The sequence below is a fragment of the Microtus ochrogaster genome (genome assembly GCF_000317375.1).
Source record: "Microtus ochrogaster isolate Prairie Vole_2 chromosome 14 unlocalized genomic scaffold, MicOch1.0 chr14_random_1, whole genome shotgun sequence".
Classification (NCBI taxonomy): domain Eukaryota; kingdom Metazoa; phylum Chordata; class Mammalia; order Rodentia; family Cricetidae; genus Microtus; species Microtus ochrogaster.
Window position 1 is genome coordinate 25,454,976 of NW_004949096.1, and position 23,700 is coordinate 25,478,675.

At 43.4% G+C, this 23,700-nt stretch overlaps 1 protein-coding gene across 1 annotated transcript in view; it reads left to right on the plus strand.

The window, feature by feature from the left end:
- The window catches only part of Ryr3 (ryanodine receptor 3), a 571,876-nt gene that overhangs the window by 448,599 nt on the left and 99,577 nt on the right, over positions 1-23,700 (plus strand). The window contains exons 51-63 of the mRNA XM_026787730.1: positions 1,948-2,088; positions 2,986-3,149; positions 5,262-5,340; positions 9,012-9,101; positions 9,989-10,138; positions 10,311-10,373; positions 11,440-11,515; positions 11,628-11,751; positions 14,028-14,143; positions 14,648-14,715; positions 15,631-15,752; positions 19,969-20,018; positions 20,422-20,482. Of these exons, the coding sequence (XP_026643531.1) occupies positions 1,948-2,088; positions 2,986-3,149; positions 5,262-5,340; positions 9,012-9,101; positions 9,989-10,138; positions 10,311-10,373; positions 11,440-11,515; positions 11,628-11,751; positions 14,028-14,143; positions 14,648-14,715; positions 15,631-15,752; positions 19,969-20,018; positions 20,422-20,482 (1,304 nt within the window). The remainder of the gene's footprint in view (positions 1-1,947; positions 2,089-2,985; positions 3,150-5,261; positions 5,341-9,011; positions 9,102-9,988; positions 10,139-10,310; positions 10,374-11,439; positions 11,516-11,627; positions 11,752-14,027; positions 14,144-14,647; positions 14,716-15,630; positions 15,753-19,968; positions 20,019-20,421; positions 20,483-23,700) is intronic.

Below are 23,700 nucleotides of genomic sequence, written 5' to 3' on the forward strand. Positions count from 1 at the left end.
AGTCTACACAGAGATGATGTGCACAGAGTCTACACAGAGATGATGTGCACAGAGTCTACGGAATGATGTGCACAGAGTCTACACAGAGATAATGTGCTGAGGGCTACACAGAGATGATGTGCACAGTCTACACAGAGATGATGTGCACAGTCTACACAGAGATGATGTGCACAGAGTCTACAGAGATGATGTGCACAGAGTCTACACAGAGATGATGTGCACAGAGTCTACAGAGATATTGTGCACAGAGCCGACACAATCAGAGAAACAACGCACATGTTGGATTTTGACAGCTCCACAAGGTGCATTGCCCAAATCCAATCTGCATTTTGAATCTTCAACTTCAAAAGCCCAAGCTTGTAGCTGTTACCTTCTGTGGTTCTCTTGAGTTGCCTTCCACTCTTGACTTTTAATCAGAGTTTGCTAAGGAGACTCGGATTTGGGCCTTTCTTATCCTAACTAGGGTTTTAGAATATTTTTAACCTCAAAAAGCTTTGAAAGCCCTGTGGTTTTTCTTTTCTTTTTTTAAAAAAGTATTACTTATTATTTTGTGTGTGCTGGTGTTTTGCCTACATGTATTGCTGGGCAATACCTGCATGTGGTATCAACAGAGGCCAGGAGAGGGTGTCAGGATCCCTGGGACTGGAGTTATAGATGGTTGTGAGCCTCTGTATATGCCAGGAATCAAACCAGTGCTCTTAACCACTGAGCCATTGTTCCAGCCCTCCCTGTGGTCTTTCAAAGGACCTAAAATGTCCCTTTCCACCTACCTTGTTTTGTGTTCCCCCTGCAACAGATGCTCTTTATTTCTTTTCTCTAATTGTTAGTAAAAAGAACACAGAACTTTCTGTTTATTTTCTCATTGCTATGACTTCTCTATTATAGCCCCAGATCACCTAGCCCTGGATGGTGCCAGAGTTAGTAGCCACTCCAGAGGACAGCCTTTCAACTTCCTGCTGGGGCTTCTACCTTACTTCTAAATCCAAACTGTGTCAGCAGAGATGAGCCACGTTGACAACCTCTCTCTCTCTCTCTCTCTCTCTCTCTCTCTCTCTCTCTCTCTCTCTCTCTCAATCTCTCTCTCAATCTCGTTCAAGCAGGGCTTTGAGGGAATGTTTTATTGGAGTAAGCAGAACTCTCAGAAGCCTTTGGTTCAGTACCAAAACCAGCAGGAAGTTTCACACAATCACAGAGGGTCTCAGTCCTTCTGAGACTGTTTTCCTTCTAACTTTAACAGTTCCGGGTCTTAATCTCAAAGGGTACTGTTGTCTGCACTCCTTAACTTGGCTCTGGTTCTTCTACAGACCACTGCTCTCTGCTAAGAGGCATTGCTGGTGCCACTCAGTCCATTCACATTGACATCTTATGTCAATGGCGCACCACACACACACACCTGCACCCTCCCCCCCCCACCCCCCTCCCCCCCACCTCACCTCCACCCCGCAGATGTGGCTCCTACCAGCTGGGAAGGGGTGTTAATAGTGCCCTCTTCTGACCAGATATGGAACTGCTATCACATTGAACAGTACAAAGGCCAGGGGGACCAGGAAGCACAGACGTTAATCTTCAGACCCACAATTTTCTGTCCACAGCCCCCTCTCCATATCAGCATGCCCCAGGATATTCCAGAGTCATATGAAATTATTCGCACATACCTTTTGAAGGGTAGTATTTTCTCATTGAAAACAGAACTGACTCCTCTCCATTTTTCAGTAACTACTTGGGGCAGATCAGGAGGCAGGAGGATTAGTCAGGCAGGTGCAGCTCAGGCTAGAGTTATCAGATGTGAGAGCCGGGGCCTATGAAGCTGGTTGACATCCAGCTCTTTCAAACACTGGTTTCCTCCTCATGATTTCTCTGTGCTGTTTTCTCTCCCTGGATGTCTCCGATGCCTGCGGATGTGCTGGACTCCATGTGACCGGTGCCCCTGTGTTCTGAAACTCGCAGCTTCTGACCAATCACTATGAGCAGTGCTGGAAGTATTACTGCCTGCCTTCGGGATGGGGGAGCTATGGGCTAGCCGTGGAGGAGGAACTGCACCTCACTGAGAAGCTCTTCTGGGGGATTTTTGACTCCCTCTCCCACAAGGTAATGGCTAAGAAAACAGGTGACCCTGGTGACCCGGCAGACAGAACTTACATCAGTTTGGCTTCACTGTTTTCTATGAACTGTACTTAGGATCTTGGGAGCATTTTATATTAACCCTTTAACTGCTACCTACATCCCATCCTCTCATGCACACCCCCCAAAAAAACCATGCTTCAGAATAGGAACTACCATAATGCTCAGAGTAGTCAAATAGCTTGCCAGACTCCCTGAGCTAACACAGGAGAGCAGCCACCAGAGCAAATTCCAAAAGCACTTTCTGCCTCCAGTTTTGAGTACTTAAACCTCTTGTTCTTTCTCTCTGTGAAGTGTGACAGCCTGGTCCCATTTTTCTATATTCTCTACTCCTGACAGTGAAGGCGACCAGCTGCCTCCCCCTAATCCTCCAACATGCTGATCTCTTCCCCTCAAGCTCCAAGGCAGAACTTCCTTCCTTAAGTTACCTTGGTCTGGGATGTTTGTCACAGCAACGAGCAAAATATTAATGTCAATCTCTCTCCGCCACTGTGGAGTTTAGATGCTCTTCACATTCCCCTCTCCAGCCATTGGTTGGGCCTTTTCCCATAACTATTCTTAGCAGGGAAGTTTATAGCCCTTTCTAGCCTAGTGAAAACCATCTTAATCTTTAGACATCCTTGACTTTTATTTGGAATGACATTGAATGAAACCTTTAATCTTTTTCAATTGAAAGTAAATGGTGACTTGGGGGCTTTCCAGATTACCATTCCATCCTCCAAGGACACTTTAGTTTATGTAGAAAATACTGAAGATCAACCTGAACAAACACATCGCTTGCATCTGCACTTCTGTTTGTGAGTGAATGGTCCTATATGATGGCCATGGTTTGTCTATTGGAGTGCTCTCTGTTTCCCCTCACAGAAATATGACCTGGATCTTTTCCGAATGGCCCTGCCGTGTCTCAGTGCAATTGCTGGGGCCTTGCCACCAGACTATTTAGATACAAGAATCACAGCCACATTGGAGAAACAGGTCTCAGTGGATGCAGATGGGAACTTTGACCCGAAACCTATTAACACCATGAAGTAAGTTCAGAGCCACTTCTAATTTGTTCCTATATTTCATATAAGAGTTGATATCTTTCAGACTATAATAGGAACTTTAACTTTTTCCTTTCCCTTCTGCCAACCATGCTTATCATCTCCTTTAACACTACAAGTCACACCAGGAATAAGTTTAATCCATCTAGTTCTGAATATATATGTATATATTATATATACATCTATTCTAATTTTATATATTGCTCATATTCCAGGCTTTTTGGTGGGGTTGATTTAATATATGAAATAGACTCATTTACAAGAATAAATGTTGTCTGAAGCATGAAGAGGCCCACCCTGATAAATGATATGATTGATTTATTAATGAATTTTTGACAAAAGTCTTTGCTTTTTGTAAATTAGGCCTATGCAGATATAATAACATCAAAAACAACCTCATAGTAACGGAAGAACTTTAGCAAGTCCTCAGGGTAACAGCCACATACTTGAGGTCCTTCGAGAGGCTGGATCTGCTCTTTGCCATACTAAAAATAATAGATCTTTGGAGTCATGCTATATCAATATCTTATAATTTCTTCCTATGAGTATCCAAAATCCTTTACCAGTGCTCAGCAGACCAGCAGATGCTCTCATCCAACTTCTTATTCCAGTGTGTTTAGCCTTAAGGCAAAATATTGCTGTGTTAAATTTTCAAGCATCCCTCCCGAGTTTTGAGTATATATGCAGGGGCAACTGACTTCATCCCTGGGTTGTGTTTGGTGACAGTGGCTCTCAAATAGGAGCCTAAGTCCTTCCTAGGACTGTCAGCTCTGCTAGGGTATAAAATTCATCGTTGAGATAATGAAGTGCACATTTCATTGGATAAAGCCTTGAGTGAGGGGATGATGAGAAACAGAATCGAACCTCCTAGAAGAAAGAGATAAAGGATTTGGTAAAAATGGAAACTCGGGCAAGAAAAGAAAATACATGCTGGCATTAGAGAAGTTTGTCTTATAAAAATGTAAACACGTGAAAAGATGACAGAGCAAATGACGTGGTGAATGATGGTGTTACAAACATTATCAACACTACTCTACCGACTGTGTGACAATGACGAGCGGCTCCGTGGTATTTGGAGTGCTCTTGTTGCTTCAGACACACCTTAGACATCAGTAAATTGAGTAATGTGAGGACTAAAGACTGGGCCCATTCCTAAAAGCAAAAAGGCCTGCTTACCAAGACGTGGGGCCATTACCAGACCCTAATAGAAAACTCTCAAGCTGGGGCTGGAGAAATGGCTCAGAGATTAAGAGCATTGCCTGCTCTTCCAAAGGTCCTGACTTCAATTCCCAGCAACTACATGGTGTGGCTCACAACCATCTGTAATGGGGTCTGGGGCAGAGAATATTGTATACATAGTAAATAAATAAATAAACAAACAAACAAACTCTCAAGCCAGGCCACTCCAAGGACAATGACAATCTTCAGCTGTCTCCATTGGATGAGTCATCTTGAGCTTCTCGCTGCCCTTGTCTCATCGAATTCTAGGTTCAAGTTCCAGGGAGAATGAATTTGATCCATCTAGGCATATGCTGACCTTGGTGGCAGTGCACCTAACGTCATATGCAACACCAGAAGACCATAAGAGACACAGGAAGATGAACAATGGCTGGGAGCTGCTAGGCAAAGAGAAATGACAGGCATCTACTGTATTTCCAAAATTCTATTTGTAACGAGTCACTAGTTCAAAATAACAGATAACCAATATCTTGTAATCTGACTTCAGCTTCACAGTCTGTTGTTCTCAGACTGGAGTTAGAGGATGGCAAGATTCTCATTGACAGAGACCAGAACTGGCTTTGAAATCCACAGTGATACCTTGGGAGCCGGGAGGGCTCAGAACAGCTGGTGGAAGGCCATCTATGTGCAGATGTTTCTGCAGAGAAATCTTGTGATCAGACCTGGATGTTGCCTGGAACACAACTCTGGCCCACCACCACTGCTCAGCAGTATAGACTGTGTCTAGAGTAGCTTAAGCTATGAGGTTATCTGTTACCAAATCCTGCTAGTGACAGCAAATCGTTTCTTCTGTCCGCCTTTTACAATATCAGGCTGAAACACTTACGGAGGCTATAATACTTTTTTCTCGATTCACAGCTTTTCCTTGCCTGAAAAATTGGAATACATTGTGACCAAGTATGCTGAGCATTCTCATGATAAATGGGCCTGTGACAAGGTAGGGATTATCAGCTGACTGACAGTTGTCAGGGAGGGGGGAAAAAGCCCAAGAACATTATTGGGTCTGATCCTGGAAATCTGCCTGATTTGTCTAAGTGACAGAGACTCCATGCCAAGAGCTTTCATTATTTCTGGGCAGCAATTTTCCTGGGTTGGTAGAGGTCAAAGACATAGGCGTTGGCAGCTGCTGGTGCTGCGTTTGTCGTTTTCAAGAAAACAAGCCATTCTGGGAGTGCCAATTGCTTCCTTATCGCTGCGTTGCCTGGAGTGTAGGCCCGAGAATGCACTTGCATGTTTAACATGAAGGTTTCATCAGGGTGGAAAGCTTGTTATTTAATTTTTTTTTCTTTGAACTCAACATTGGAAAAGAACAACTAAAATTGAAAGCCTTACTCTTGTTTTTGCTTGGGAAGAGGAATTGTATTCCAGAAAGGCCACATGAGGGCCCTCCTTCGCTAGGCACCACTAGGACTTCTAGACACTTAGTCCATCTGTTGCTTGCAATTCCTCCCCATGTGAGGTCAGGATGCTTAATAAGTTTAATTGCTATGCCAAAACCACACAGGATTGGAGTGGGCAGGCAGTGAAGGGATAGGACCACTGCTCAGCTTACAGCTTGTAGCAGTAGGTGTATTTCAAAAGCAGGGTCATAGAATGTCATCTCCCTATGGTGAAGTCGCAGGTGAGGGAAACCATGAGCCACCACTTTCATTTCCCAGCCACCCAGACCTGAATGATCACACAAAAACTATATTAATTACAACGCTGTTTGGCCAACAGCTCAGGCATATTTCTAGCTAGCTCTCACATCTTAAATTAACCCATTTCTGTTATTTTATATTTTACCGTGCGTCTCATGGTTTGTTACCTCACATCTTGTTTCCTGAGCAGCTAAATGGAGTCTGCCTGAGTCTGCCTTCTTTCTGTCTGCATTCAGTTTAGTTGCCCAGCCTAGCTTTCTGCCTCACCATAGGCCAAAGTAGCTTCTTTATTAACCAATGGTAATAAAACATATTCATAGCATTCAGAGAGGAATCCCACACCATCTGACAACAAAAGGGGGCCTTGTGCCAATAAAACTCTATTCAAGAAAAGAAAAGGTGGCCAATTGTACTTGCTTACCTTAGACTCTAGAGTCTAGAACACATGCATTTTCTCATTTCTTTCCAGCGTGGACATTTGTCCAAACCATGGGTTAGGGAGAGAAGTATCTATGAATCCACAGGCATAACTAATCCATCTTTAAATTGTGTATTTTATCTCTTCAACTCTTTATGAATTTGTACAGCTCTCTCTTCTCTCCTCTTCTCTCTCTCTCTCTCTCTCTCTCTCTCTCTCTCTGGTATGACCAGTCCTAGCTGTCATCACCTTTGCCCCAGGCCACTATTAGCACCTGGCTGGTCTCCTCGTGAACATCTTCTCTTTTCTTCACATCAAGTAATGTTCCCAGTATGCATACCTGGTCACATGATATTAGTACTCCTTCTGTCCAGCCCCCATTCCATCTTAAAATTCTTTAATAAGTTCTAATTCTTCTTAAAAATAAAGGTCAAAATTCCCACATGAACTAGTGGGCATCCCCCTCCCTGCCTCTCAATGAGATCTCCCTTTTCTCTCTGCCCATCCGTCTCTTCTTGCACTTTTAGATCCTCTGTCACACACTCTACATGTGTACAGAACACTTCCGTGACTGAGCGAGGTCGTCACCTGCCATCCCTACCTCCTCCTGCAGGTGTCAATCTAAGCATTCATTCTGAGGCTGAGACTCACCCAGATTTCCTATATGCAAGTCATCTTAATGCCTTATTCTCCTCCTTAGTAGTATTCCTAAAGTCATTTATATATAAAAACATTAGCATAATTTATAACAGTTGCACTTTTGTATGTTTGACCCAATCATCAGTTATATATCTACTACCGTGTTATTTGATTATCATTTCTCCACGACACCAGTATGAGGCTTGATGAAAGCAAGGATATAGATGTATGTCCAGAGGTCCTGATTCCTCTGACCTCATGAAGCTCTTCCTGGGGTTGGAGAGACGGCTCAGTAGTTAAGAGTGCATACTACTCTTACAGAGTACTTATGCTAAATTCTAGTGCCCACTTCAGGCAATTCACAACTGCCTATAACTTCAACTTTGAGGGAATCTATCACCTTCTTCTGGCCTCTGAGGACACTGAACTCACATGTGCAAATACATAATTTAACATTTTTAAGTACCTCTCTTCCTAGGGGAGAAGTTGAATTACCCAGGTATGGTTTATGCAGTTCTGTGTTTGGCATGAGCACAGGGTTAGAACATGTAGAGGTACCAAATCCCACAGCTGATGTCCACAGATGCCATCTAGAGTGGTAACATTTACAGATGGCTAGGCATTCATTGCAGTCATTGCCAGGAAGTGGTGAGTTTATTGCTGGGTCAGCACACGAAGACCAAGAGAGACCAGAGACAGTTTATTGGTTTGGGGAACCACACAACTAGAACATGAAGTAGGGCAGGGGAAGGAAGAGGAGAGATGAACATGGATAGATTTACAGACTTAGAAGCCATGTGAGAGTTTCCATTTTTCCCATGGTAGCAGGTAACAATCAGAAATCATAAGGGAATAGAGTTCTCTAGCAGGACGAGTTGGGTGAGTATCTCCTAACAGTAGTAGAAAATGAATCCATAAATACGTGGCAAGATTGGAGGCAAGGAGAATGCTTAGGAAGCTTTTACAGCCACCAAGGTGAGCTCATACTATGAAGGAAACTGGAGAGAGGCGGGCAGAGGAGTGGGTCTAGGAGGCAGAGAGATGAGCAGAGTCAACAAGGACCCCCTGTTACAGGATTAGAAACTGGGTGGGTGCTCAAGAAGGGCGAGCCCCTGGGGTATAGGAACCCAAGAGAAGGAGGCATTGAAAGAAATAACTGTCGGGTCCTCTTTAGCCTGGTAACACATCAGGCTGAGTTCATACTGTTTGGAAATTGGAAGTCAGCTCTGCTTCGAGATGCTGATCTGACATCAGTCATCAGTGGTAGCTGAAACCACAGACCTAGATTAGAGCAGGCAGGAAGAATGCGCCTCTTGGGAAGGGAATCTTGGAAAGCATGCACTTTTGACAATTAGGTGGAGGCAGAGATTGGGAACAGAATGAGTAGCTGGGAATATTTGGGATTGGATGCTAAGAAAGTCGGGGGCTCCTACTCAGCTCTACATCCATAGTGTTCCAGACTCCTCCAGAAGAAGGTACCCATTAGTGGTGCTTTTCTGTCTTGAGCTTCCATGACCCTGAAAAGCATGCACCCGCTGTGATCTTGCCAAGCAGACCCCTCTCGGTGGCTGGTGATAGATCTGGTCCCCTCTGAGTTCTGCCACTGATCTTGATGAGTTTGTCACACCGTCCTGATGCTCATGTTCTCAGGGTCTTTTGAAACAGCCTTCTAAGTGGCCCTAGAACTTACAAGCAAAACAGTGAAGAGGACAGCAGCTCGAACAAGAGAGACTGCAGGGGCAAAGGTCAGGATAGGGAAGGCACAGTCCTGACAGCCGGAAAGGGGCAGTTAGACATCTGTGGAGGGACTTTTTAATCTCTGTCATGATCCATTATGCTACTTGAGAAAACAGAAGCAGAGATCTGGGTCATCTAGCAGGCTCTTGGTTTGAACTGAGAACATTTCTACAGAGTCACAGTGGATGGAAATATGGGATTTCCCTGGATGAAAACGTGAAGACCCACCCACTGATACGGCCCTTCAAGACATTAACAGAGAAGGTAAGAAGCAGGATTTGTAACCGTGTGGCCTGCTGTGTCCTTCCTCGGGGATTGTTTCAGACAGCCCATCCCTCTCACAGTCCTCAGCAGCTTCCATGAACTTCCCAAACCCCAACATCACATTCCGTTCTTTGGCTCTAAGAAACCTCGTGTGAAAGGAGCCCTAGTTAGCGCTGGCAGATGGTCCAAAATGTACTTGTGTTTCTCCTCCAACCAAACAACTAGGAAGGGGTTTGTTAGAATATTATGCTGTTGAGACAGGATGGAGAAATTTTGAGAAAAAGATTTAAACAGAAGAGATTTCCACTACATGGAGGATGGTGAGAATGGAAAATCCCTATGGAAGCAGAAACAGCTCTCTTGTTCTTTCTTCCTTCCTTCCCTCCTTCATTTTTAAATTAAGTAGTATGGTTCATCTACTTAATCCGAGTTTGCAATCAGTAGGTGTTATTTGTAAGCTTAAGTGTGGCGTCATATGTAAGGGATGACATATATATCTTTGACTGTTGACCATTCATAAAAATTGGGCTGATATCAAAAGAATTCTAAGAAGTTATGTTTCCCAGGATCAAGGAAAAGCTCAGTGCAAATGCATTTTGACAGTGTCCCTCCATCTTAAACAGAAGACACAATGAGTCTTTTCCCTGGCCCTTCACTTCTTTATAAACTATAGGCAATGCCATTGATAATAGTGGTTCATTTCCCTAATTAAAAAAATCTATAGGCTTGTTGTTGTTATATTCAACAACATCAGAAAAATTATGTTATACACAAGATTCTGCAAATGACATTGTGAAGGGAGGGTGGGGCCAATTATCTTCTCTGTGTGCTGTGGGGAAACGGGTAAGGTGTGTTCTTCCCAGTTCTTTTATGCACACTTCCTCTAGGAGAAGGAAATTTATCGCTGGCCTGCCAGAGAATCCCTGAAAACCATGCTCGCTGTGGGCTGGACAGTGGAAAGGACCAGAGAAGGAGAAGCTTTGGTCCAACAAAGAGAGAATGAGAAACTTCGATGTGTGTCGAATCAGGTCAACCAGGTACGACTGCAGCACTTGGTAGGCAACACTTGGCGAATAGAAACCATTGCAGATCTAGGAAAGCACTCCCTGAGGGGTGGTGATGGGACCACCCAAGGTGAACAGTGGGGTTTGGGGCAGCCACGTGTTTGTGGAGGCTGATAGCCTAGTAACTCTGCCTCTGCTCTCCTAGGGTAACAGCTACAGCCCAGCCCCGCTGGATCTCTCAAATGTTGTGCTGTCCAGGGAGCTCCAGGTCAGTGCCAACCCAGATGCAGAACATCAGTGCCTTCTAGATCTTTCCAGGACAGGGCATGTTACCCTCTGAAGAGTAAAAGAGAAAAGCAGAGAGTATATGTAGAACATATTATCACTAAGATATTAAACCTGAAGAGAGCTGTATTGTGCCGAAGCTATGGGGGAAACACCAGAGAACTAGCCAGTCATCTAAGAAGGGACTTCTTCCAAGAGTACCATAAACAGTAATGGGTAAATGGAAGACTAGTCGGCAAGGTCCCCACATCAAACTCTCTTGTTAGATATATCACCTGAAAGGAAATGCTTGCGTGGTCCTCATAAATCTCACAAGCCATGAGGCCACCCTGCATGCCACAGCAGATGTGCTCAGTTTCCCCGCAATTATGCAGGAAAGTGATCACTGTTGAACTCAGAGCTATAAAATCAATAGATGTAACTAAAAGTTTTGAGGTGCTTCCCTCGACTCCTCCTTGCCTGCATATATCAGTGCCTGTGGCCTCTGTTCCAGCCTGAGGAGGAAGCCCAATGGCTAGCCCCTTGGATCTTAGAGGGATTTTTTTTTTTCTAAAGAGCATCCTTTGCTCTAAGTCAGAGCTGTATACGCCTTATAGAAAGATTCATTCTATTTGATAAACCTCAATGACAGCAGTTTCCAGCAAGGAGTGATTTTTTTTCTCTTAGTTTGTTTAGGTAAAAGTTTCCATAGATTCTTGACTTTGACCTGACTTCTCCTGCTCAGCTCCCTATCTTTGACGAGAAATATAACAGTAAGACAAATGAGGGGCTGGCAATGTGCGGCTTTGGCTAGAAATGCGTGCTTCTCCTGGATGCACTCAACTGCCAGGATAATAAAAGTTGCAAGGGAAGGGCAGAATCCAAAACTATTTCCTGTGTATGGGATGATATAAAGCTAATGAGGGGTGTCGCACAGAATAATTAACGATGGTAAACCTCCAGCAGCAAGCAAGTAGCACTTGGTGGTGCTGTTCCGGAGCCTGGAAGATAGGAAGTGGTTTTCCTGGCTTGGCTTCTCTCTAACTTGCGTCTCTCGGGTTGGGGAACAGGGAATGGTGGAGGTGGTGGCTGAGAACTATCACAACATCTGGGCCAAGAAGAAGAAGCTGGAGCTGGAGAGCAAAGGTGAGCTCGTTCACAGCGCCCTGTGGGGAAAGTGAGCCTGGGGGCGTGGCACCTACATTTTCCCAGGAGTACAAAGGAAGACAGTGTGTGTTTTTCTCTCACCTTATTCCAGGTGGTGGCAGTCACCCTCTCTTGGTACCGTATGACACCTTGACTGCCAAGGAAAAGTTCAGGGATCGAGAAAAGGCACAGGACCTGTTCAAATTCCTCCAGGTGAATGGCATTATAGTTTCTAGGTAAGTCTTCATCTTCCATGTGGTATTAATGGGGCAAAAGAGGGGATGTAAATTTGGCTTTAGTCTTGGGTATTAAATCACCCATCTCCAAAAATCATGACAGTAATGGCAGTGCTTGACACTCTTGGAAAGGGTGTAATGATTCCTTGCATATGCACTCATAAATGTTATGTTATAGGTCAAAAGCCTTATCTTTGTATATTGGTCCAAGAGATGGGAGTTATAAATCACATTCATAATACACCCATGCAGCTTTAGAATTTAGCTTCTTTAAAAGAGAAATGAGAACTTGAAGCACAAGCAAAATAATGTTTGAAATGCTAGATGATTTTTTAGATTTCTTCCCTCTCTCTTTTAGATACCTTGCTAATCCTTAACTCAAAACTGTATTTATAAATTTCAGCTGAGGATCTTTGTAAAATAACCAGCAACTCTTTCAAACTTTGACATGACTGGTTTATATTTTGTTAAACTGCATAATAACAGCAAGCACAACTAACAGAAGCAGCCTTTGAACCACAGGAATTGTTTCTTCTGAAGCTGCAGTTCTTCTGGGGAGATGGAACACATCTCGATGTCTAAGTCATTTTGTCACAAGCTGGGGAACATTCTCTATGCAGCTGGCTTGGACTGCTCACTCCTAAAGGGATGTGCTTACTCACTAACCAGATGTCTATGGCGAGCTATGTAGCATTGTGCTTGCCAGCTTCCTTGTAGGCAGGAAAGCAAAGTGGTGGGCCTGCTCTGATATACCCATTCCTCTTCAAAGAAGTGTTCGCCAAGCAAGTTATTTCTCATTTTAATTTCCTAGAGTTTTTTTTGCTAGTTAATGTTAAATAAATAAAAACTATACAAATATTTCTATTGTAGCTCACAGAAAGACAATTACCAAGTGTATTTGCTGTATTGTCGGGTAGGAAAGGTCATGCTTCAGGAGAGAGCCTCTGGGGAAGCATTTGAGAAAGGCTCCCCACCCTCCTTTAATCCTCTTCTTAACACTAAGATGAATGTGGGGTGTGATTTAATGAGAAAATCCCTTGCTCACAGAAATGAAAAATTCCCCTTTACTGTAACCAAAGGAAGTCGAGGACATATAATTAGGGATAAATTAAATTCAGCAGTCCTATTCTGGGTAGTTGTCTGCCATATATGGGGTCCCATGGGAGCCCTAAGTGGGCCTGTGATAACGTGAGGCCCCATCACCAGGAGAAAGCCTTCTCTAACTTCACTCTTCCTATCTGCTGGCAAAAGTCTATTTTCAGTTGTTTAAGCCCAAAACCTTGACTAGTCTCTTTGTTCCCAAGTCACCTCGATCTTTAAGAAAATTTAATTGTTCTACCTTTAAAACATGTGTAGAATCTACCCACTTTTCACCGCCTTCATGCAATCTCAACATCATTACTGAGGTGGTTTCCCATGGTGCTCTCTGCTTTTTCCCATGCTCCCACCTACGTCCAGTTTTAAATACAGCAGCCAGAGTGGTTGACCACAATGCCTTGTCTCCCCTCTCCGGAACTGCCAGTAGCAGTTCTCATTTCTCTCAGAGAAAGCAAAGTTCTCACAAGTTCCTGCAAACGCCCTAAATGATTGGCTGCGCTTTGCATGTTCCTTTACCCCTTGGACACCTGCTAGCTTCCATCCCACCCACCCTGACCACTCTGCCACACTCCTGCAACCCAGGATGCATGCTCCTGCCTCAGAAGCTCTGCACCACCTGTTTCTTGGGAGAATGTTGGCCTACATATCCTTATAACTCACACTTCACCTCCGTAAAGCCATTACTTCCATTCCCGTTTCCCTATGATCCCAACCCTGATTACCATATTTTACATCATCGTCCACAAACCTTTATAACGACATCCCCAGGCCTTTTCAGCCTGCTTTCCTTTTTCTTTTTTTTAACATAACATTGCTTTTAACATTCCACGTAATTTATATTTTGCTGATGTCTGTTTATAGCTAGCATCAGGTCAAGCCTATGAGGACTATTTGCTGTCTTCTCTGACTTATCTCCAGCTCAATAGACTTAGTAACAATTACAGAGATCTTTCTGAGAACTCTGCTGAGGAATCACCTTCACAAAAGTGTTGCATGCTCTCACATAGTCGGGTCCAAGTTCAAGAGGAAGTCAGTCAAATGATGAGGCATTCATTCCACTAAGCCAGAATAACAGCCAGAGCGGAGAATTAAATTCAGCAATATGGGAAAGATGGACAATACACCAAAGTCTCATATTTTTCTCTGCTACTCCTGGGGTTCATCTCTGTCCAATCTAGAGGTATGAAGGACATGGAGCTGGACGCCTCCTCCATGGAAAAGAGATTTGCCTATAAGTTTTTGAAGAAGATCCTGAAATACGTTGACTCTGCTCAAGAGTTTATTGCTCACTTGGGTAAGTAGAACTTCAAACTGTCAGGAAAGAGCATTGCAATCCTTTAGAAAAAAAATGACATAATTATGAATTAGCTTCTTGTGTCACCATTGCTCATGATTCATAGAGGCATATAATTTGGGTGGAAAACAGTGGCTGAGATTTATTTCTTCCATACTAAAAAAAACTTATTTAACTTTTTTAGTATGGAGGAAATAAAACTCCTTTACTTCTCTGCTGGATTTGACTGACTCTTTGGGTTTGTTTGCACCTCATCCTATTGACTTTCCCCATGCTGTCTGACTATGGCCATCACTGAAGCTCTTTCAGAAAAGTGTGTGGTGAGAGAATTGGCATGAGACAAACCCGGCCAGCACAGCTACAAAGTGCTTTACAAGATGCTGGTTCATGAAAGCACCTAAGCTTGTTGGTTGTCTTTTGAAAACCTGCTCTGCTTCTCAAAATACCATGATTGTTCATTTGTTTGTTTGCTCTAACCCAAGTATTTTACCTCTCTCTTTGCAGAAGCCATTGTCAGCAGTGGGAAAACCGAAAAGTCTCCCCACGACCAGGAGATCAAATTCTTTGCCAAAGTAAGTGTTTCTCCTTTACTCAAGATCTCTATGACTGGGAGTGTGATTTAAAGGGGCCCATCAAGGAGATCTAACACTCCAAAACGCTTCAGTGGAACAGAGTTATATTCCTCTGTACAGAACAGACCTGGTGTGGGTAGGAGGTCTAAGAATGTATGTAGGCTGCTCAGTTCCACACCATGGCCTCAGTACTCAGGATCCTCCCCCCTTGTTCTGCACCATCGGTGACAGTGTGCTTCGTGTTACTGTGGTCCAAACAAGCCCAACCTCATCATATCTGTAGCAAAGGGATGAATAAAGGAAAGGGGAGGAGAGAGCAAGGTGCTGCTTTTCTGAAGTCCTAACCTAGTGCTGATGCAAGTGGGTCCTTTCAGCTTACTCTAGCAGAAAAGGGGAACTGAGTAAGGTTCCCTGGCTCAGCGGCTTATGTCTCACTAAAATCTGTCGCTGAAAAGAAATAGAGAATGCATTTGGGTACCAATGATCAATGTTGCCCACAGAAGCCTGCTCAGAGGACCCAAAGCCTTTCAGTGTCTGGGCCCTGTAAAGCAGAGATAGACGTTTGGGATGAGGGCTCAGTTGTACCTTTTGATACTGTGGCCAAGAAGGCAATCTGAGTTTCCCAGGTGTCCTCTTCAAATCAGATCATCAGCATGCAAATTTATTTGTGCCTTTAGTCAATGTCCTTTCCTGTCACATAACCTCAACACCTCTGGTTAGTAGATAATAATAATAATAATAATAATAATAATAATAATAATAATAATAATACGAAGTGAGAGCCAGATAGAATTTCCTGGAACTTTCTACATCCAGTGTTGAGAGGCTTCTGCTCACTGAGAATGACATCTGTAAAAGGAACTGGCAGATAGACTTGGATCAGCAACCTTAAACGTGCTGTTTGATGGTTTCCAGGTTCTACTCCCCCTGGTTGACCAGTACTTCACCAACCACCGCCTTTACTTCTTGTCATCTCCTCTGAAGCCACTTAGCAGCAGTGGGTATGCTTCCCATAAAGAGAAAGAAATGGTAGCCAGGTGAGTCCATGAAATCAGGAGAGGGCCGCTATGCTAGTCAGCTTTGAGTTGCTGTACCACAATGTCATTTATAAGTAAAGCTTAAAAGTTTATTTATCTCATAGTTCAGAAATTTCATGTCTGGGATGAGTAGACACCTTTCTTTGATTCCATGGTAGGGGGTCCAGATGGCAGTGATGGGGAACTCACTCTTAGGCAAACTGCTCAGGTCATGGCCAGAAGCCAAAAAGGACAGGATCCTAATATCTCCCTAAGGGCATGTCCCATTGACCTAAAAACCTCCCACTCGATTCCATCCTCCAACCATCCCTAGCCTCCAAGTACCCCAATAGCAAAACCCTAGAGACAGAGATTCTAGTACATGGGCCTGGAAGGATACTCATTCAAACTGCCATTCTCAGTGCTAAAGTGGTTTATATAAGACATCAGCTACCTGGGGACTGAATCACAAATTCTTTGTAGAAATGGTGCATAACCTGATGATTTGAAAATTTTTATATTTGTGCATACCTCGGTGATCTCAGGAACCAATAGAATCACACTGTTTGGGGTGTTCATAGGGACCTGGGAAATATGTAGATAGCCAGGTCAATTACCCTGAAATAACGTTGAGTAGAAGGCCACGATCCTTCTGAAGCGTGGGAAAATTAAACATGGAGCACTAAGGTATACACTGCTTTCTGTCGCTCCTTATCAAGTCTGCAAGATTAGAATTTTTAGAACTCCGATCTTACAAATCCCAGTGCAGCTAGTCTGAGATTTTAAAGCTAGAACTACGTGATTCAGTCTAAATGTTTATTCTGACTTCTCAGTCTCAGAGCCGAAGGGGTGGCTCACTGGGTAAAGGCACCTGCTGCTCATGCATGAGTGCCTGAGTTTGAGTCTCTGCATCCATGCAAAAAGCTGAGTGAGGCTGCATTAGACTTCTAAACAGCAAAGAAGTAAAGAAGGTAGTGAAAGTCTGCACGCAATCCCTCCACAGTGAACACGCACGTTGTACTGGATAAGAGCTCAGCTACTAACTGACTATCACACTCTTCAGGAATATATTCAGCTTGACGATTGGCCCAACATTTACTAAACACTCTGCATGGACAGGCACTAAGATTAATTTTCATATGCAAGAGTTATGAGCCATCTGAGTAAATATGGTTGTGAAACCTCACAGTGTGTTAAACTGAAAACTCTACCTGTGCTGCACGGTCTCCATTTCACAAAGCAAGAATCTGAGGTGCCCTTAGCTTCACTCCAGTACCCAAAGTGTTACAGATGGTTAAGACTGAAAACTCAGGACATTGCATGCCTCTTATGTGTACGGCAATCACTTAGTGCTACTCCAGACAGAAGAAATCCCGTGCTGCCAAAACATGATGCTTTGGAATCAGGTACTGGTCCCAAGATCTTATACCTTTAGGTTGAACTAATGTGTTCTATAAGAAGCTAGGGAAATGAGAGACCACGTGAGACATTCAGCTAATCCAACAGAGGGCAGATGTGTCTGTTTTCTTCATCTGTTGATCTTAGACTATTAATTCATGGAAATGTAACATTTGTTCAACCAGGCACCATTTGTCGTGACTGGAATGCAACCTGGAGCTGATCAGCCTTGCAAATAATTTCCAAATCTCCCGCAGGAGCGGTTGTGTTTGTGCAGCACGTGTTCCCCCGCCCAGCTCCTTTGCCCTCTTTTCTCTTACTCTCCCCCTCCCGCTTTGGTTTTTGTTTATTTGTTTGAGGACAGGGTCACAATATGTAGCCCTGGTTGGCCTAGAATTCACTATGTAAGTCAGGCAGGCTTACAGAAATCTGCCTGTTTCTGCAATGCTGGGATTAAAGGTTCAGCTCTCTCTTTCTCTCTCTCTCTCTTTCTCTCTTTCTCCTTTTTTAAGGACTGGACTTCCTTAGCCCAGCCCAGGCTTCTCTAAAGCTACCAATTCTCTTGCCTCAGCCTCTGATACCCACTAGATCCCCCTTATTGAATCCTTCATCCTTGATCCACCTTGTCATTAATCTGATGCCTTTCACAGCATGGAGTTTCTCTTTTTTTGAATAATTTCATTTTATATATTCATCTTTTTTTTCTTTTTGAGACAGGGGCTCACTCTATAGCCCTGGATGTCCTGGCTCTCAAAGGATTGTGCCACCGTGCCAGGCTTTATAGTTTTTAAACTCTCAGAAAGAAGAAAGCCACCTGGGAACTGTAGCCCTTTATTATTTTAAACTAAAAGTAATTAATTGTCTTAACTGGGGTTTTTACTGCTGTGGTAAAAAACACCATGAACAAAACCAACTTGGCAAAGAAATATGTTCATCCATTTAAAGAGTTTTCAAATTTCTGAGTTGTTCTCCAACTTTTGTAGAAGAACTGCTTGATTACAGATGAGAAAAAAACTAATACAGAGTGGAGAGCATTGAAGGATCTCTGCTAAGACAGCGTAATTATTCACAGGCCAAGCACAGAACTAAGCCATCAGCAATAAAAACTGCACTGTTCAATACTCTTTCTCCCTGTCCAGCTCCATGAGTTCACATCAAATAAACAGGAGCACCTGTCACATTAGGTACCAGGTTTCTGCTAATGCACTATGAGTTCTCTTAAACTCCTAGACCGGGGAGGTTCTGACTTATTTTTACTAATCAACAAGGCATTGGTTGTAGTTTTTCAAACTAGCCCAGAAAAAATGCAGGACATTAATTAACTAGGAGGTATTGTCCTTTAAATTGATGGGGTTTATCAACCAGCACTAGAGGCACATTTCTTCTCTGTTTGGATTGTCCTAAGGAGACTTCTGTCCTGTGGGAGTCAGAGATCTCCATGACAAGTTAGGAATTGAGGCTGTGATCAGCTGAGTCCCCCTGGGGGAGCATCTCAGCCTGAACCAGTGTCTCGTCTCTGTCTTCCCTGTCAGCCCTCTTTCTGTTCCCTGCTTCCTGAAAGGGAAGCAAAGTTCTTGTCGAGCCATGCCAGTATCAAACGTTAGAGTTCAGGAGGCTCTTCTCCCAAGAGTATCATCCACCTGTGTGGACTGTAGTCACAGTACCCCTGGGTGGGGTCAATTGTCAACATGCTCAGAGACATCTACAGGGCTCCTTCCTAAATGCACAAGGCCTTCCCAGCTACACCTGAAGTACAGTTCAAACTTCAAGGGTCTCCATGGTGCAAAGTATAAGTGAAGCATGGCAAGGAGTCAGAAATACAAACAACAGCAGCAATAACAACAGCAGCAGCAACAATATCAATAATAATAATAACAGTAACAATAATGATAATTGCTTCCTAGTTCCCAAAGACCCAATTAGGACAGACTATAGACTAACAAAGATGACAGCAAAAAATGAACTTTTTTTTTAACGTTTACTGATTCTTTATGGATTTCACCCCATATATGCTGACCCCATCCCTTCATATCTGCCCTCTGCCCTTGCAGCCTCCCAAAAACAAAATTTAAAAGTAACCCCCCAAAAAAAACAAAAATAAAAGAATCTTGGCGTGGAAACTGAAATATGGCCCAGTGAGTCACACTGTGTACCCTTTAGTCTTTACTTGTAAGTGTGCATTGCAATGGGTCATTGGTTTGATTCAAGACCTCTGGCTTCTCCTACACAATCAATGCTGGGTCCTCACTGGGAGTCCCCCTGGATATCCTATTATCCCCTGTGTCATGAAGACCCCATAGCTCTGAAAAATGTATTTTTAAAGTGTTCTTATATTTAACAGACTCCTACTCCCTACTCTAATCATTAACATTTGTTCTAATCCCAACATTTTTTTCCACTTTCCAACTAAAGCTTCACACTCCACTTAAAGACTACAAAATGGTTTACAGTTCATGGCAATGGCAGAAAATCAAGCTGCCTTTTAGTACCCTCATTGTTTTTTCTCCATGTTATACATGAATGAACATTTCAATACATGGTACCTAGCACCAAGGAAAGATTACACAGGGCCATTGCCAAATAAACACTCTTCTCATTGCCGAGGGATGGTTTTTGAATAGGATGGAGCTGCCGGCAAGTAACCTTTCATGATTCTCCAAGACAGTGCAACCCGTAACATCTCCCTAAGTGGGGTTCCAAAGACTCTTCTAGAGGACACAGTGCTTCCTCCCAAAGCCCCAAACTATGCACTGTTTCACAAGTGAGGGTGGGGAAAAATGGGGTGGAAATCACTTCCTGAGTCTCCACGGCTTTCTGAATTGCACCTTTTCTGCCTTAGCCTGTTCTGCAAGCTGGCAGCTCTCGTGAGACACAGGATCTCTCTCTTCGGTAAGTGTTGGGATGTGTTGATAAAGGCGGCAAGTCTTCCTGTTCTTGAGCTTCCATTCTGCCTTCATTTGTGGCTCTCCGTTAGGAAAACCTGCACCTTGGAACTGAGGTGTCACCTAAATTTTCCACAGAAAATTGGTCTGAAGCATGATTAATGACCTCTCTCCCCCTTTAACAGCTCAGATTTTCCACACCAATGAATGTTTTCAGCTCTGCCTGTGACATCCATCATGAGGCAGAGGCTGTGTCAGACTAGAGATAAATGCCTCATTCCTGAACACAGACCTGGCACCTTGTGTGTTGCTGGTTAATTATACTGGGCTACGTCTGGTGCATACTAAGAAGGATGTGTTTAAAAGCCGGGCTGGGTTTAGAGAGTCACTGGCTATGTTTTCTGTTCTAGGGAGTGATTCAACTACGATGGTGAGCTGCCTTCACATCTTAGCTCAGACGCTTGACACAAGGTAAGTCTGATGTTTTCTCTGCAGTACTTCCTTATGACTCCCTCTCTGGCCCCCAAAATAGACACAGCAGGCCCGAGAAGTCAACGCTCTGCTTCTCATTCCCACAGTACAGACCTATTGTCATGGACTATCTGAAATCTGAAGCAATTGATCAGTTCTTACCTTCTCTTACTGAGTTCATTTGTCAGGAGATAAGATATATAATGTTGCAACATTCAGCTTGTACCTAATTGTACACACACACACACACACACACACACACACACACACACGCTTGCCCTCACACAGCAGAGATATTGGGTAGGTGATGAAACCCTCATCATCATGAGAGATGATCAATATCATTTTGAGTTCAACATGGCCAGGAAAGTGTGGGGATATCTGACTTCAAAAGGATCATCTAGGAGGCCAGGGGAGGAGTCTAGGCTCTGATGTTCCAAGTTCACTCATTGTGATCCATGTGGTAGAAGGAGAAAATTGACTCCCAGAAATTGTCCTCTGGCCTACACATGTACATATGTATAAATTACATATGCATAAATAAATGAATAAATATAATTTACAAAATACATCAGCTAGCTGGTGAAGTAATTTATACTTGCAACCTTAGCATGTAGAAGACAGAGACAAAAAGATCCCAAGTTCAAACACAGCCTTGGATTTACAGTAAAACCCTGTTCAATAAAATAAGAGATGCAGAAAGAATAAATAAATAAATAAATAAATAAATAAATAAATAAATAAATAAATAGGAATTTTATTTTAAAAATAATACCTAATTTTGGTAATATTAACATACATGATATTTTAAAAGAGAGGCTTAGTAAAAAGAACCAATAGGAGTTCTTTTGAACATATTCATTAAGAAAAGATCTTATTGCCGGGCAATGGTGACTCACACCTTCAGTCCCAGCATTGAGGAGGCAGAGGCAGGAGAATCTTTGTCAGTTAGAGGTCAGCATGGTCTACAGAGCTAGTTCCAGGACAACTAGGACTGTTATAGAGAGAAACCATGTCTCAAAAATAAAAAAAGGAATTAATGAATGAATGAATCCACAGAAATAACTCATTCTTGAAGATCCCTAATATGGCACTGACTCCAGCTTCGAGCTGGTGTACCAGCAATGCCTCAGATGCTGCAAGCCCTTCCTGGAGAAGACTCACTAAATGATCCTGCCCACCTCCATTGAGCCACTTATCCACCAGTATAACCCGAATAATAAAAACCCAGAGATAGAAACTGGTATTCAACCTGAAAACCAGAAAAGCAAAGCAGCCAAGCCACTAGGGAAGTCTTCCCTCTACCAAGGCTGGGTTACCATAAACTAAGCAGACAAAACTTCTCTCTCCTCCCATTGTATACTCCCTCTAGTGCTGGGATGAAAGGCCTGTGACTCCCTAGGACTTTGATTAAAGGTGTGAGCCACTACCATGTGGATTTGTTTCCACATTAATCTTGAGCAGCCCAGGGTGGCCTTGAACGCAATGTCTCTGTCACCCAAATCCTGGGATTAAAGGTGTGTGTCACCACTGCCTGACCTTTAGTGTCTTTAGATTTGCCTCTGGTCTTCAGTCAGGATTTATTTATCAAACTACAAATAATATATCACTACACACTAGAGCCATGCCCAAGGGTGGTGGCATTCCTTAGCGCCATGCTCCACCTTTCTTTCCAAATGAGTTACTGTATATCTCTAAAAGAACTGAAGGTAGAAATTATGTTCAGAAATATAAAAATATTTGAGTAAGACAGTTTGGGGTGTATCTAAGCATTTTAAACTAATTGAACCTCTCACCTTGTTCTAATGACAATACAGTGGAACAAGCAAATAAGGAGAAAAATAGAACACAATGAAGTAAGACTGACCTACCAGGTCCAGGTCAGCCTCTGACCCAAGCAGCTTGGGTAGTCTGGTCTAACTAGAGTGTGTGTATGGCCAGCATCCACTGGAGACATTTGCTTGCCTTGTACCTGTCTATCCGAGACTCTTGTGACAATAACTCCATCCATATCAGCCTTTTGCTTAACATTGGAAGAATTTAAACTCAGACACACAGGAGAAGGGCATTGAAATACTGAAAGAGAGGAGAAGCTGGAAGGGATAGCGCAGGCTGCAATTCCAGCAGGCCGTCTTGGGCTACACAGGGAAGATGGGAGCAGCAACAGATTGGTAAAATTAGCATTTTACTCTTACTTTGGTTTTGTCTAGTGTTTTAAAGCTTTCTTTCTATTTGAGCCACTTTGCCTCTGAGAGAGAGAGAGAGAGAGAGAGAGAGAGAGAGAGAGAGAGAGAGAGAGAGAGAGAGAGTCAGTCCCAGGGTGAAACAGTAGTATATTAGTAATGTTCTTTCACCATTTTAAAAAGTTAGAAGCAAGTGTAAGTAAGTTAGTGCATTTTCACACAAGTGACCTGAAATCCATATGGTTATGTATCAGAAAAGAATGTGAGTTCAACTAGGATGTAAACAAAAACAACTGAAATAGAAATCTGGTGCCTGCCTGCTTTCCTATTGACAAATGAAATATATACAGATTGGAAGAAGCCTCGCTGATGGCCTTCACTGTCCTTGTATGTCTGATAATTACCTAGAAAACTTTGAAGATAAAGAGCATCTTCCCTTGAAGCGATGCTGTCATCACCTTGTGAGGATGTTGGAATGTGGAAGATTGCACACTGCTTCTCAGCCGTATTCCAATTCTAAGTCTCATGATACGGTTCTGAGGGAAGACTTGAGCTGTTCTTAGCTTCTGTTCTCTGGGCGTGTTTCCCTGTCCTTTACTTCAGTGACCTAATTAGGCTGGCTTTATAAAGGGCTGCCTTTCCCGTATCTCTCCTCTCACGCACTCTAGGACTGCTATGCCAACTAAAAGGAGTGCGGCTTCAGGCGGCTTCTCTCCTCTCTTCCCCGTTCCCCTTGCTTCTACATACTACTCCTAAAGGTTCTTTCTTGACCCCAAGTGAGCCATGGAAAGGGCTCACCCCTGTCCTTTCCTTAGATACTAACACAACACTAGGCAGCTGCAGCAATTAGCTCACAAGGAACTAATACCAGTTTCATTCACTGTAGTAATAGGGGCGGCGGGGCTGCATCTCCAGCACCCTGGCCGCCTCCGGCTAGCTTTACCCGAAATAATTACACAGACACCACATTCTTTCAAGCACTGCTTGGCTCTTTAGCTCCAGCCCTTTTCTCGGCTAACTCTCGCACCCGGACTA